The following is a 13,704-nucleotide window of genomic DNA, read 5'->3' as shown; positions in this document are numbered from 1 at the left end:
AAATGATGCATTAGTGAGTGAACACTGAATTTCCTATAATGGTGAGTTAGTCTTATACCGCCATGGCCTTGCCAAAAAAATTAAATACACTCGATAGAGACCAACCTTTGTGTCACGCAGGATGTGGTATCTAAGATACTCGGCAAGCTGATCACGGTTATGCATCGCATACAGGAAATCTTTCTGCTCTTGGGCCAGGGCGGCCATTGCCGTGTCCGTGGGCATGAACAGGGTGACAGGCTGATGAATTGGGTCCATAACCAACTTCAATGTATCTGTGTCCTTTAAACAAACAAAGCTTTATATAAAACTTTGGTGGATTTCATTAGAAAATATAGGGTTCTTCTTAAAAATAACAATTCATGTAATATAATATTCCAAAAAAGGCATACAAAGGATAAGAACTTTAGCCAAGTTGTGTAGACTGAAGAGCATTTAGAAAAGAAGAAAAAAAGGATATTTTTGCTTATTTAACCTCGAGAAGCTTGTAGAATGTCTTGAAGCCATGGATATTGACCACTTCTGAGAGGTTACGCTTTCAGAAAAGAAAAAAAAGGAAAATGACAATAAAATTCTATCATTATTATTTCATTATTTTATGCTTGCCTTATTACCACTGGCATGAATCATAAAATAAATGATGAATATTGTCAGAGTTATTCTGTGGGGACATACCGGTGAGCTGTCTTGATCCCCGTCTTTCAGAATCTGGAAACTGGGAGGCACTAGGACACTATCAATCTCATGGAAAATCCCGTTGCTACTTTCGAGATCACTGAACACCACCTTGGCTTTGTTATTGATGTAAATAGTGTCCTGAAAACAAATAATAAGTTAAATATATATCTAATGTAGTCATCATACTGAGTGTGCATCAGGTACACTGTACCTCTGAGTACGTAATGGTGAGGATGTCACCAGTAAGTGTGGTCAGGTTACGAGGCTGCATTAGATCTTCTGGCAGGAGGGCACGGCAGGCCACTATGTGGTAACTCAGGATTTGGGCCCTTTTAGAGCGAATCATCTTTTCAATGTCCGGCAACTAAATAAAAGCAGGACTAATCAGTAACATTAAAGAAACTCACTCTCACATCACAATATCCTCTTACTATTCTTGACACTTATTAAGAGACAGATATAATGTACAGTCAAAGGCCATTTAGGTGAATCTCAGAAAACCTGTCCATGACCAGGTCATATTGTTTAAAGTCCGAAGAATTTTTAAGAGCATTGGGACATTTTTTTAAATGACAATTAACCATATTTTCCTTTTTGAGTTTGGCTCAGTGACAATCTAATTGGATTTTTCTGGATATATTCTTTGTCCAGAACATTCTTTGACATATCACTTATGTATAATCTTCCAGCCAGTCATGGCACAAGCTGATAGGTCAACTACTTGTAATCTGCCAGCCAATTAGCTTGCATCCTGTGCAAATGAGCTAATAGGCATGTCATTTGTCAGCCAATGAGCTTGCATCCTGTGCAAACAAGCTAATAGGCATGTCATTTGTCAGCCAATGAGCTTGCATCCTGTGCAAACAAGCTAATAGGCATGTCATTGTTCAGCCAATGAGCATGCATGCTCCTAATACTGCTACCATGTAAGTAATTAGCCAGCTTCAGGCATTTGCTATAAGATGGTTCACTGCAGTGTGTGAGCAGTTTTCTTGCTCATGGACCGACTTCAAGTAAGTGGATTTTTTCCCTCTTTATTTTAAAATGTTGAATCCATCAATAAAGCTCAATATTTTTCCTGTCTTTGTTTTGTAGGAGGTAAAATTTCTCTTATCTTTTTTTTAACTTGTGATATTCTGCACTTTCTAATGGTAAACTTTGGGCTTTTTAAAGGGATACTTCACTGTTTTTTCATATTAAACTATGTTATTCCCTTAACTAAGATGAGTTGATACATACCTCTCTCGTCTCAGTGCGTGCACTCAATCGCTCTGGCGCGCGGCGACACTTTGATAGCACAGCTTAGCCCAGTTCATTCATTAGGACCCAAACAGAGATGAAGTTAGAAGCGACCAAACACCTCCACGTTTTCCCCAATTAAATAGTTACACAAGTAGTTACACGACCAAGTATGGTGACACAAAATAAAAAGTGGCGCTTTTCTAAGGCTTTTCCGCCATACATTATAGTTATCCTTTTTACCCGTTTAGAAAAGCACCACGTTTTATTGTCACCATACTTGGTCGTGTAAACTCGTGTAACTGTATTTAAATGGGGAAAATGTGGAGGTGTTTGGTCGCTTCTAACTTCATCTCTGTTTGGGTCCTAATGAATGAACTGGGCTAAGCTTAGTGCTATCAAAGTGTCGCCGCGCGCCAGAGCAATTGAGTGCACTCACTGAGACGAGAGGCATGTATCAACTCGTCTTAGTTAAGGGAATAACAGTTTAATATGAAAAAACGGTGAAGTATCCCTTTAATGTCGTATAGAAGTCCTTTTAAAGGGATAGTTCACCCAAACATAAAAATTCTTTACTTATTCATCCTCAAGTTTTCAAACCTGAATGAGATTCTTTCTTCTGTTGAACACAAAAGATGATATTTTGAATAATGTTGGTAACCAGACAGTTGATGGCACCCATTGACTTCCATAGTGTATATATATTTTTTTTTCAACTATGGAAGTCAATGGTGCCGAGTCTGCCGACAACTGTCTGGTTACTGACATTCTTTAAAATATCATCTGTTCAACTATCCCTTTAATTAAATACTCTATATTTAAGCCACTTGGTTTAGCAGCCAGACACATAGCAAGTCAATAAGTTAGTTATGCTATATTATACTATATTTTGTGCAGTGTTTATATAAATTAAGTCAATATAAAATCATCAAATTAAGCTCCTAACATTCACATGGTCTCATTGGTTTGTGAACCCTGTGAATCTGGATTTCTGCATTGATTACTCCTAAAATGTGGACTGATGTTATTTTAAACTGTAAATTAGACAAACTCTTTGGCCCTCCTGGAGGATGCCAATGTCATGCAGAGTTTAGCTTTAACCTGCCCTAACACACTTAATCCAGAAGACCTTGATTAATTGGGGTTGGAGAAACTCTACAGGATTGGACACCCCTAAAGTATGTGAGCTCATGGATTTAGTGATTTGTAAATCACTTTTTAACAGCAAAACTTAGACTATTATATTTTTTTAGTGGTTTCAACTAGTTTTGGACCTCCCCTCCCCACAAGTGTTTTAGTTACCAATATTTCGGGGTTGTCTAAATGGCACAACTCTCTAGATTATGCCACAACATCTCAACTGGCTTAAGGTCAGGACTTTTTTCTTTAAGGTTAAGGACACATCTTTTTCAGACGTTCTTTTGATTTACTTGTGTGCTTTAGGTCATTGTCCCATCAAGGTCTAGAGATCCTGTGAAAGCATTTGTGATCACTGTATGATTCCCTCTAACCGATCTTTAAGAACAGATCTGCAAGTAAAAAGGCTTTGTGTGCCTTTATTTAAAGGGCAGGGTAACCCACATGTCCAATCTCAGCTCCTTAATTGAATCCACTTAGCTTTTGGTGAAGTTGTAACACTTTCCAGCCTGTCAATCGTCTTCAATAGAATAGAGTACAACTGTTTGTGCGCAAGTTAAGTGAGATTGTGTTTGTCTTAAACTTACTTGGATCAGACCACATTTGAGTGATCAATGCAGAAATCAGATTTTCAAAGGGTTCACTAACTTTCTTTCCATTATAGTGCAGCACTCAAAGTCTTACCTCTGGTGATTTGTAAGCTTTTGAATTGGGTAAAAAGACAGTGAAAGGGCCACGATTTCCGAGTTCAGGATTAATCCTCTGTTTAAAAAAAAAGAGAGAATCCTCAGTCAGATCACAATCTCAGGGTAAAACACAAGTTTGTGTAAATGACTAAAATTCAGCTTACCAACAGTCCCGCGAAAACATTTTCAGCATTTCTTTTTAGCATCTCCTAAAAAGAAAAATGAGTTGAACTGACTGTTAAGGTATTGTTTCACTTGTGTGCCTGTTTGTTTTCTGTACTTCTAACCTTCTGCAGGGTGCCTTTGCAACTCTCTCCATCGCCAATAAAGCCAAACCTACAAGTGCAGTTCCTCTCCAGGGGCCCTGTCATGGTACAGTAGGCATAACTGTCGCATCCTCCATTTTTCTGACAAAACAAGTAATTGTGTGCCATGTTATTCATGCTATTCTGTTATCCTGTAAGCTGACACAATGTCAAGTTAATGAAATACAGTGGTTGTCAACTGGTGGGTTCTGACTCCGAAATTAATGTAGAAGTAGGCGTGTTCTAGTTAAACCATTGACATTCCTAAACCTTTAGTAACCAATGATAGATTAAATCTTTTGACTTAAAGGACGATTGTGGTTTAAGGTTGTGCAGTGAAACCAGTTGAAAACTAATATAGTCATTTTAATACAGCTATAAAAAAAAATCATGTACCTCTTTACAGACGTTGATGGCTTCACATTGCTTTCCATTCCCAGAAAAGCCTGGTTTGCAGTAGCATGCTGACTGGGAGAGGGAAAAAAAATAAAATAATCTTTGCATCAATTCAAAGTTATTCTAAGGGTGAGTCTTTCAAAATCATGTCCAGGTTATTATACAATCCAAAATCAAATTTAATGTGTTTTTTATTGGTCTTAATTATGCGTTTCATCTTCTGTCACTTTCATACTAATGCAGACTTTGTCCAGTTCTCTTTACTAATGCAATAAAGAAAAGAAAATGTATTGTTTATACGTCATGGTAGTATTAGTACGGTCATTACTTCAAGCTGAATTAAATCAAGCCATTGTATCTTCACCCAAACATGAACTTTTTGAAGTCTAACTTTTCAACAAACATGAAGCCGACTCGCGTACGGCCGTCTGCCGGAAGCTAGTTAATTTAGTCGATAAAGTTTTAAATATGGATATTTTTCTTACACGAACGAATCGCTTCACTTCAGAAGGCCTTTATTATTATCTTTGTATTTGAGTGAAATGTGTTGTGGACATGGTTTTGAGAGATTCACTTATACAATTGTATTTGATTGTTTGCTAGCTTTGTGGATGGTCTTTATGTTAGCCTCCTACCTTATTCGGGCCTGTATGAATGCAGTCACTATCTGCATGGCATTCCCCATTATTACCATCCAGGCATGGATTGATGGCTTCAGACACACACAGTTACACATTACAAATACAATTGTTTACCTTCCTTCTAAAATGCACAAAAGTACTTTCACTGTATTTGTGTTTAAAATATAAATTGTGTTTCCTGGACATTTAAACCTAGGACAATGGTGTTGAGTACATTAACCTACAAATTGAGTATTAAACGCACACTTACAAACGCATACTCGTCCATCGCCTGCATAACCGGGAAGGCACATACATATTCTCCGTCCTGGGACAGTACGCTTGCACACGGCATGGACAGAACAACCACCATTTTTCTCTGCACATGCATCTACCGCTTGAGTTGGAGATAACACCAGATTTTGTAAAATCACCATTCTAAATCATTGGCTACAACAGTTATTTAAGTGTTTGAAGGTTTCTTGAGATGCTTACCTTTACAATATGTGCCATTGCCCTGAAATCCTGCAGCACAACTACAGTAATATGTGCTGTCCACTACGTTCAGCAAGCAGCTACAACGCACAAACAAGTCAACTCAAGCTCAATGTAAATACAATATTTAAAAACCATAGAATGTATGGGTCACAAAAACATTAAAAAGCAAGTGCTCAACCAACTGTAGATGAGAAAATTAGCAACAGGTGTACGCCTTTTCTGAAGCAGGTCTAGAAAACCTTTTTTTCTAGATACATTGTTCCCAAGAAACCAATTATAATTTATTTACCAATTTGACTAATTTCAAACCACTCCCTCAGTTAGAGGGTGTACCTGTTGCTAATTGTATAGATTAAAAGACACTGTTTGCCTAAGAAGCTCTTGATGTTAAGGCCTTGAAGGTGGCTGAAACTATTTTAAAGCTCAAGTTTATTAGCTTTAATTTTGATATGACATGTTATTCATAGATTTCATGAGATTCACCCAAGAATGCTTTGGGACTGTGCCATTTCTGTGATACAGATGGTAGTACTGTAGAACTTGATGACTGAATGATTACCATATTCCTACACTATGGTCTATAAAAGGTAACATGCTACCTGTTTGGTAGTGGGTATTTTGAAAGCAAACTTACTTTGCACTGCTGTGGCACTTTCCTCCGCACATATCTGATGTAATAGCTGAAAACAGTTAACATATCTTCATTTTTATTTACGGATTACAATATATTTATATATACTCTAATGTTGAAAGGCATCCAAATACTTCGAGCCAGTGAATGTAAGGGTGGGAAAGATAAGAATCATACCAATGGCACAGTTTATTCCTCTCCAGCCCAGATCACAGGCACAGCTGCCGTCTCCATCCACATTGTCTTTGCAGCGTCCGTTGACACACTTACACTCTAAACAGAAAGAAAGTGCATGTTGTATGAGATCACTGTTCACAGAGTATGCAGTATGTTCAAGTATGTGCTTTTAAATCTCTGATACCTTGATCACAGTGAATTCCGTATTTGCCATCCTGGCAAGATTCGCATGCAGTGCCGTTAAAACCCTGGTTGCACTGACAGACCCCTGTGCCGTTGATCCCATCTACACACACACCATTGCCAAAGCAGGGCTGACCTTCTGACCCTGGACACTTCTCGCAGTTGATACCATAATACCCTTCACAACACTTTCTTTCCTGCAAACAGAGAGAATAAGTAATTTCAAACTGAAACTAACATTTCTTCCATTCTGGAATCCAGAAAGCGCATGCCGCTTATGAATAATGCAAGAATAAATGTGAAAAGAGAATGTATAATGTACATACAATGTTGACTTTCTCACAAAAATATTTACATCCAATGGCCAGCAGTGTCTCTTCATGATATGCTCGACTGTACATGCATCTTGTCTTTGGCCTCATCTGAGAATAAACAATTATTAGGAAACATTATTTTTACCCAACCCAGTAAGTGCACCACAAAGGGGAATGTGGACAGATTTCTACCGCTTTGCTAAATCTATAAAACAGAAGTTACTTGAAAATAATTGTCATTTTTTAAATATCAATAAAGATTACAATTGATCAAATAAATTAAATAATCTGATAAAATTATATGCATTTGTGGAAAAATCTAAATGTGTAATTTATCAATTTGCTTGAATGTCTCAGCCAATCAAACTGATATCAGACATTATAAATGCATTTTTAAAAATAACAGATTTGATATTTTTTAAGTTTGAGAACAAAAGTGAATCGTGAAAATGACCATATCTTAAAATGAAATCTCGACATAAGCATTTTTGGGACCACTTTATGTGTGCACACACCAGTCTTTTTGTTCCTGAAGGGCAAGGGTTCTTAGTTGGTCGGATACATTCCATGCACTGTCCCTACAGACACAATATACATATTTAAAATGGATATTCAAAGGATAAAGAAGAAAATGACCAAGCTAAATAGATATACTGCACCCGGAACACTTTGGAGGTAGCTCTGTCACAGCGGTTGTTGGGTATGTTCAGGACAGCAGACACTGTGTGGATTACCCCTTTACTGGTCTCTATATCGGTCACGTTCACCTCAGCCTCATTTACAAGCAACTAAGACAGAGAAATCCATTATATATCCATGACTAAACATTTAATTTACTGTAACAGGTTTACTTAAAAATGTACCCATTACTTACTTTCTTTTCTTGTCGGAAAATTCCCAGTTGGTACGAGAAGCCAAGCATAGTATCTTTATATAGTCCATCCACCAAATCTCCATCTTTTAAAGTCTCATTCAGTATAATATGATACTGGGTCACGTTTAACCCCTGGGAACAAACACACACAAAATCCATTACACAAGAATGAGATACTATATACTTAATATCACTTGTAACCACTAAGGCTTTGTGTATTTGTGTGTTTGTATGATACCAGTGACTCCTTGCCCGTTCTTCTGAGGTATTCTTGGATTGCGCTGTCTGTCGGAGCAAACACAGTATAGCCTGTAGACTCCTCCATTTCGTTTGTCAGGTTATATTTCTGGCAAAATAAGTACAATTCAAAAACACAATTCACAGCAGTCCAAACCATATCCAGAGTATGATTATTGTGATTTGAGGTGTGGCAGGCCTACAAGACTAGACACTCACCAAAAGAAAGCTGCGGTAGAGAGAGAGATCAGACCTCTGACTCAACACCTCCAGTAAACCTTCACTCATCTGTCGCTCAGGAATCAACACCTGGAGAGGACAGCAGTGGCATATTTCTTCAATCTGTGCATATGTATTTGTTCTGCATTTGTGTATGCATATTCACACAAAATCATTACATCAATAAGTTTGCCCTTTATTTTAAATTTAGGATAAAAATGTGAAACCACACACTTTTTGCACAACAACATAATTAGGCAACCTGTATACAATTTGAAAAAAAAATGACAACCAAAGTTGTACGTGTTTTTATTTGAGAACAATATTGAAAGACTCTAGTGGCTTACTTTGTCAATAAGATGTATAACTCCATTCTTTGCTGCCATATCTCCAAAAGTTATATTTCCTCCCGCAACATTGGTTGTCTGGATAAAAAGAGAGAAACACAGAATGATAAACAAAATCTCATAGCAAAGTTCAAAGACAGACAAAATTGCACTGGGACTAATGGTAAAGATAAGATGTTTCCCTCTCACATCATTGGTTGTGTAAACAGGAAGTGTCCTTTTCAAAAGGGAAACCAGTCGTGGGGATGGGGAGGTACAAAGATCGTTTAGAGCAAATATCCCAGAAACTAAGTGATTTCTGTGGGGAAAAAAACAGCAAGTTGTATTAAAGTAAAGGAGTGAAACAAGAATGAATTGTTACCAAAAATATTGCAATATGACAATTAGCTGATGTGGTTGCATGACCACACTTACTTTACAAGACTAGGAAGATTACTGCGGGTCATCCAGAAGTCTTTGTCTTCTTTATTTATTTTCTCTGTGGCTTGAGCCGATGGCACGAAGAGCGTGAAATTTTTTGCCTCTGACAGTAGCTGAGAAAGATCCGCTCGCTATGGAATATTCCAGAACTTATTAGGAACTCAAACAACATTTATACATTTTTGCTCCAAAACGAAGCCACAACAGAACTGTTGCACATTTAGTAGTGACATTACTGAATGAATCAGTGTGTTTTTTTTCTTTATCTAAATGAATCGAAGGACTGAATGATTCAATGACTCACTCATTTAGGTTCTGAATGAATCAGTGGTTGGTTGCCTTCAAAATCAAATACTTCCCTTATAGTAGGCGAAAAACAGTATTTGACATTAAAGAGTCGACAAAAAGTACCCGGATGACCTACTACTTCCGGCGAGATTCTAAAGTGGGCATATGGTGGACACTTTACTATCCCATAAGACCATGGGAGAGGATTAGTGAATGGTAGTGAAGGGACAACTAACAATGAGAACATGGCGAATGTATTACATCTGGATTACATTCATACTATAAATAACATACTTTTTTTTGCACTAGTGAAGTACGTTTTTTTTAATAACTACCTACTCAAGAGAGTATGCGATTTCAGAAGCAGGCAGTGTTTTTTGAGCAAATCCCTTGAGTGAATGATTTATTGACTCATTAATAAAGAGTCAATTGTCGCCACCTGCTGGTGTACGATGTAACCTGCAGAAAAACCTCCCCATCACTAAATGTAAACAGCCTGTCAGGAATGTGCAAACACAGACAAGTGGAGTGATACAAACAGTGAAAAGTAAAAAAAAAAAAAATATCCGAGGACTGAATATCACTAGTCTCTGCTTGGCCAAATAAAGTCGAACAAGCTGTTGCATAAATACTTTTAGAACACAAATTTAAAACTTACAGCAATCCAGAGGTTGAATTCTTGAAGATTTGGGTTTGTTGCCACCTCCTACAAAAACAAAATTAAACAACTTTAAGAATACTTATGATAATACAAATCATAAATACAAATAGGTTCTACTAATAACAAGTAAATAGGTTATACAAATACAGTTTGAAGTATTAGCAGTTCAAAAAATTGCATTTAATTTTTTATTTAGTTTTGCCTCTGCATAACCACATCAAACTATAACACTATAACTTTAACATACAGTCAGTCATGTACGATACCTGTGCTAGGGTACCATAACAAATTTTTCCATCACCATCGTAGCCGTCCTCACACACACACTGCCATCCACCTGGGGTCAGGAACTTGCATGCACCCTATGAGAGAACGTCAAAAATGAAAGGAAGCAGCTGATGTGCATACATGTATATATTGTATGTAAAGATCTGTGCAGGTGTGTGATGACTTGTTCGAACACTGACCAGGAAATGGCATCCACCCTTCTGATCCACACACTGATTGACAGGTTCACATTGATTCCCGTTTCCGTGGTAACCACTTTTGCAAGCACAATCACTCTAGGGAGAATATCAATCATCAAAAATACTGTAAATATTTTGATGCAGCCTGAATCATGATCACACTGTTCATTCGTTGGACAGAGGAGAACTGGACCCCTGACTGAGCCTGGTTTCTCCCATGTTTTTTTTTCTCCTTTCTGTCACCAGTGGAGTTTGATTTCCTTGCCATTGTCGCATCTGGCTTGCTTAGTTGGGGACACTTAATATTCAACAATATTATTGATCTGACTGAACTGATGCTGTTGTATGAGAACTGAACTGAGCTGGATGATGACATCATTTTTTGCAGAACTGCTTTAAAGATGAAATGAACTAATTTAATTATTGATGATCTTTACAACGGAATTGAATCAACACAGCTGAACAACAGCCGAAATGCATAAATGCATTCCTGTTATCAATGTAAAGCTGCTTTGAGACAATCTGTATTGTATAAAGTGCTATATAAACAAAGGCTAAATCTAGGAAGACGGGGTTTGGGAATCACAACGACCCCCTCACCTGTCCTGGGCCCACATAGATACAGGTGGCATTGGGGTGACACCCTCCTCTGGATGGATCCAGACAGTTATTGATGGCCTGGCACTCATCTCCATCCTCCCTCCAACCACTCAGACACTGGCATGTGTGTGTGCCTGGACCGGTCTTTATGCATTTGGCCTGAGAGTAAGCGAGAATAAACATGTTATCATGGCATGCTTACATAAAACACAAGCACACAGATATGCATTTGACTTACATTGACGCTGCAGCTTCCGCGATGTGGTAAAGCGCAAGGATCACGTTCAATGCACATGTATCCATCCCCTTGGTAACCAGGCTTACATACACACCTAAAATAAAACAATGTAACAAGTGCAAGCCATATGCCATACATGTTCCCCTTTCTTAAATTCTTTTTTTTTTTCTGCAAAAAATAAATAAAAAATTTAATATGATGGTCCCCGTGTAAAGGACTTCCTTCCCACAATTAAAAAAACAGCTATACATGTAAGACTCATTTCTAATGTGTGATGATCAAAATTAAATAATAAAGTCTGGAAATAATATTAATTTATAATATTTGTAATAATTCAAATTTATTGTATAGCACTTTTCACAATAAATATCTCTAAAGTAATGGTCTAAAGTAACTTTTTCTTTTTTACTTTTAAAAAATATATATATTTAAAAGAATCATAATGTGTTAGAAAAACAGTGTCATGTTAAAAATGAAATAAATCTCTACATAAAAATATAAATTTTTATTATGATTAATAATTATTATTATTATTCACATTTATTTGTATAGAACTTTTCACAATAAATGTTGGTCTTTTTCCTTTTTTAATATTTTTTTATTTGAAAAACTCAATGTGTTAGAAAACAGTGAAATATTAATAATTAAATAATTAAATCTGGACATAATAATAATAATAATTATTATTTATTTATTTATTTGTATAGCACTTTTTAACAATAAATATCAATCTAAACTGCATTTTCTTTACATTTTTAAATATTTTCTTCTTTGAAATTTTGGCCGCCTTTCACCACAGGGGTCTCCAAACCCCAGTTTGAAATCCCTATGCCTAAAGTATAAAATGTAATAAATAAATTAAGCACAGGTGATTTCTGTCACTGTCTCCCTCTAAAACATGGAAGGACATAGAACACTCACATAAGCGCTTCCCTATTGGACACACAGTTGGCGTGGGCATGGCAGGGCTGGTTGGGCCCGCACGACTGGGTCTGCAGCTCACAGAACTCTCCGGCATAACCGTCTTTACAGGAGTCCTGCTTACATTTACCGCTGGCTTCTGGACGGTTATCACACACTCCGTGGATGCATCCACAAGCTGGTATATGAGAGGGACGCAAAGTAAATATTGTTATTAAACATTTGAATTATTCCCAAACATAGTGCTGTAAAATCAATTCATACTTTTGTCACAAAACGGGCCATATTTGTTGGAGTCGGCACAGTATTGGCAGTGTGATCCTTTGAAATTGGGCTCACACTGGCACGTGCCATTTCCATCGATGCCTTCTGAGCACTACAACAAAAGAAAAAACGACAAAGTTTTGACACCTAAAAAGTAGCATACTGTAACAGTATGAGCATTATGTGCGTGCGGTTTACCTTCCCATGAGAGGAACAGGGGGCGGTGAAACCACCGGGGCATGGGGAACAGTCTGGTCCAAAAAAACCTTTACAGCAGCGAGGGGTCTGGTTAAGACAAATAATAGCTAATTTGACCGGATCAGATTGACCAGCAAAACTAGATGCAGTTGCAAATTATGTCATTTCCTGGTTTGAATGTATTAAATATAGAGAAACAAATACTCACAGTCTTTGTTTCATTGCAGAAGAGGGCACAGCCATGGGTGGGTATGGTCATGCCAAAAGCACTCTTTCTGAACACACAGCCTCTGGAGAATATTTCCTGAGTATGAGAAGACAAAAACAAAAAAATCAGTGTACAATTTCACTCCAATTTAACGCCAGCCCGATACAAAGTTCTACTGAGACTTAAAGGTAAGGTTACATATTTTAACTTAAGCTTTACTGTATTAAATTATAGCATGCACTAATAGTATTATATGTAACAGGTTACCAGTGATTCACCAGTTGGACAGGTAGTTTTGGAGACAAGTGTACAGCTAACGCATGAACCCTGTGACAAAGAGAAGAGAAGAGAAGAGAAGACACACACTCTCGTGTCAGTATGGTAACTAGAGCTGCGTCCAAAATTCAATACTCTCAAGTAGGTACTTATTTTGAATAAGTAATTACTTTGCGACCGTTAAAAAGGGTATGTACTATATAGTATGAATGTGTGTAGTATGAATGTAATTCAGACATACTACATTCACCATGTTATCATTTTCATGTGACCTACCAGTGTCCGTTACATCACTTCACTGCCATTCACAACTCTCCCGTGGTCTCAAAGGATAGTAAAGTGTCCATAGTATGCACACTTCAGAATCTCACAGGAAGAAGTAGGTCATCTAGGTACTTTTTGCCTATACTCTTTTATGAGTACTGTGAATTCAGACTTCCTACTCTAGTCACATAATGTTTTTTGCCTTTTGTATAATAAGGAAGTATGTGATTCTGGATGCAGCCAATCACTTCTTGCAAACGAAAGGCCTATCTATTGTATATGTAAAAGTGCAAACAACAACTTTAAAGATGTAGTGTGTAATTTCTGTTGTTTCCAAACAGGTGTTTTGAACACTAAT

The 13,704-nt window shown here is 37.3% G+C and overlaps 1 protein-coding gene across 1 annotated transcript in view; it reads right to left on the bottom strand.

The window, feature by feature from the left end:
* The window catches only part of stab2 (stabilin 2), a 32,794-nt gene that overhangs the window by 8,224 nt on the left and 10,866 nt on the right, over positions 1-13,704 (bottom strand). Inside the window, exons 19-51 of the mRNA XM_082166332.1 lie at positions 13,074-13,133; positions 12,807-12,902; positions 12,599-12,685; positions 12,401-12,512; positions 12,137-12,314; positions 11,216-11,309; positions 10,978-11,136; positions 10,378-10,473; positions 10,177-10,272; positions 9,908-9,955; positions 8,956-9,092; positions 8,731-8,839; positions 8,542-8,619; positions 8,195-8,284; positions 7,977-8,084; positions 7,739-7,870; positions 7,524-7,652; positions 7,380-7,442; positions 6,877-6,972; positions 6,552-6,747; positions 6,368-6,463; positions 6,194-6,239; positions 5,557-5,636; positions 5,333-5,458; positions 5,077-5,153; positions 4,442-4,513; positions 4,028-4,147; positions 3,905-3,949; positions 3,739-3,816; positions 890-1,042; positions 676-816; positions 476-535; positions 106-282 (exon numbers count right to left, since the gene is read on the bottom strand). Coding sequence (XP_082022458.1) covers positions 106-282; positions 476-535; positions 676-816; positions 890-1,042; positions 3,739-3,816; positions 3,905-3,949; positions 4,028-4,147; positions 4,442-4,513; positions 5,077-5,153; positions 5,333-5,458; positions 5,557-5,636; positions 6,194-6,239; positions 6,368-6,463; positions 6,552-6,747; positions 6,877-6,972; positions 7,380-7,442; positions 7,524-7,652; positions 7,739-7,870; positions 7,977-8,084; positions 8,195-8,284; positions 8,542-8,619; positions 8,731-8,839; positions 8,956-9,092; positions 9,908-9,955; positions 10,177-10,272; positions 10,378-10,473; positions 10,978-11,136; positions 11,216-11,309; positions 12,137-12,314; positions 12,401-12,512; positions 12,599-12,685; positions 12,807-12,902; positions 13,074-13,133 — 3,435 coding nt within the window. The remainder of the gene's footprint in view (positions 1-105; positions 283-475; positions 536-675; positions 817-889; positions 1,043-3,738; positions 3,817-3,904; positions 3,950-4,027; positions 4,148-4,441; positions 4,514-5,076; positions 5,154-5,332; positions 5,459-5,556; positions 5,637-6,193; positions 6,240-6,367; positions 6,464-6,551; positions 6,748-6,876; positions 6,973-7,379; positions 7,443-7,523; positions 7,653-7,738; positions 7,871-7,976; positions 8,085-8,194; positions 8,285-8,541; positions 8,620-8,730; positions 8,840-8,955; positions 9,093-9,907; positions 9,956-10,176; positions 10,273-10,377; positions 10,474-10,977; positions 11,137-11,215; positions 11,310-12,136; positions 12,315-12,400; positions 12,513-12,598; positions 12,686-12,806; positions 12,903-13,073; positions 13,134-13,704) is intronic.

This window comes from Leuciscus leuciscus, assembly GCF_965113295.1.
Source record: "Leuciscus leuciscus genome assembly, chromosome: 4".
NCBI classification, from domain to species: Eukaryota; Metazoa; Chordata; class Actinopteri; order Cypriniformes; family Leuciscidae; genus Leuciscus; species Leuciscus leuciscus.
This window is presented reverse-complemented; position numbering and strand designations above follow the sequence as displayed.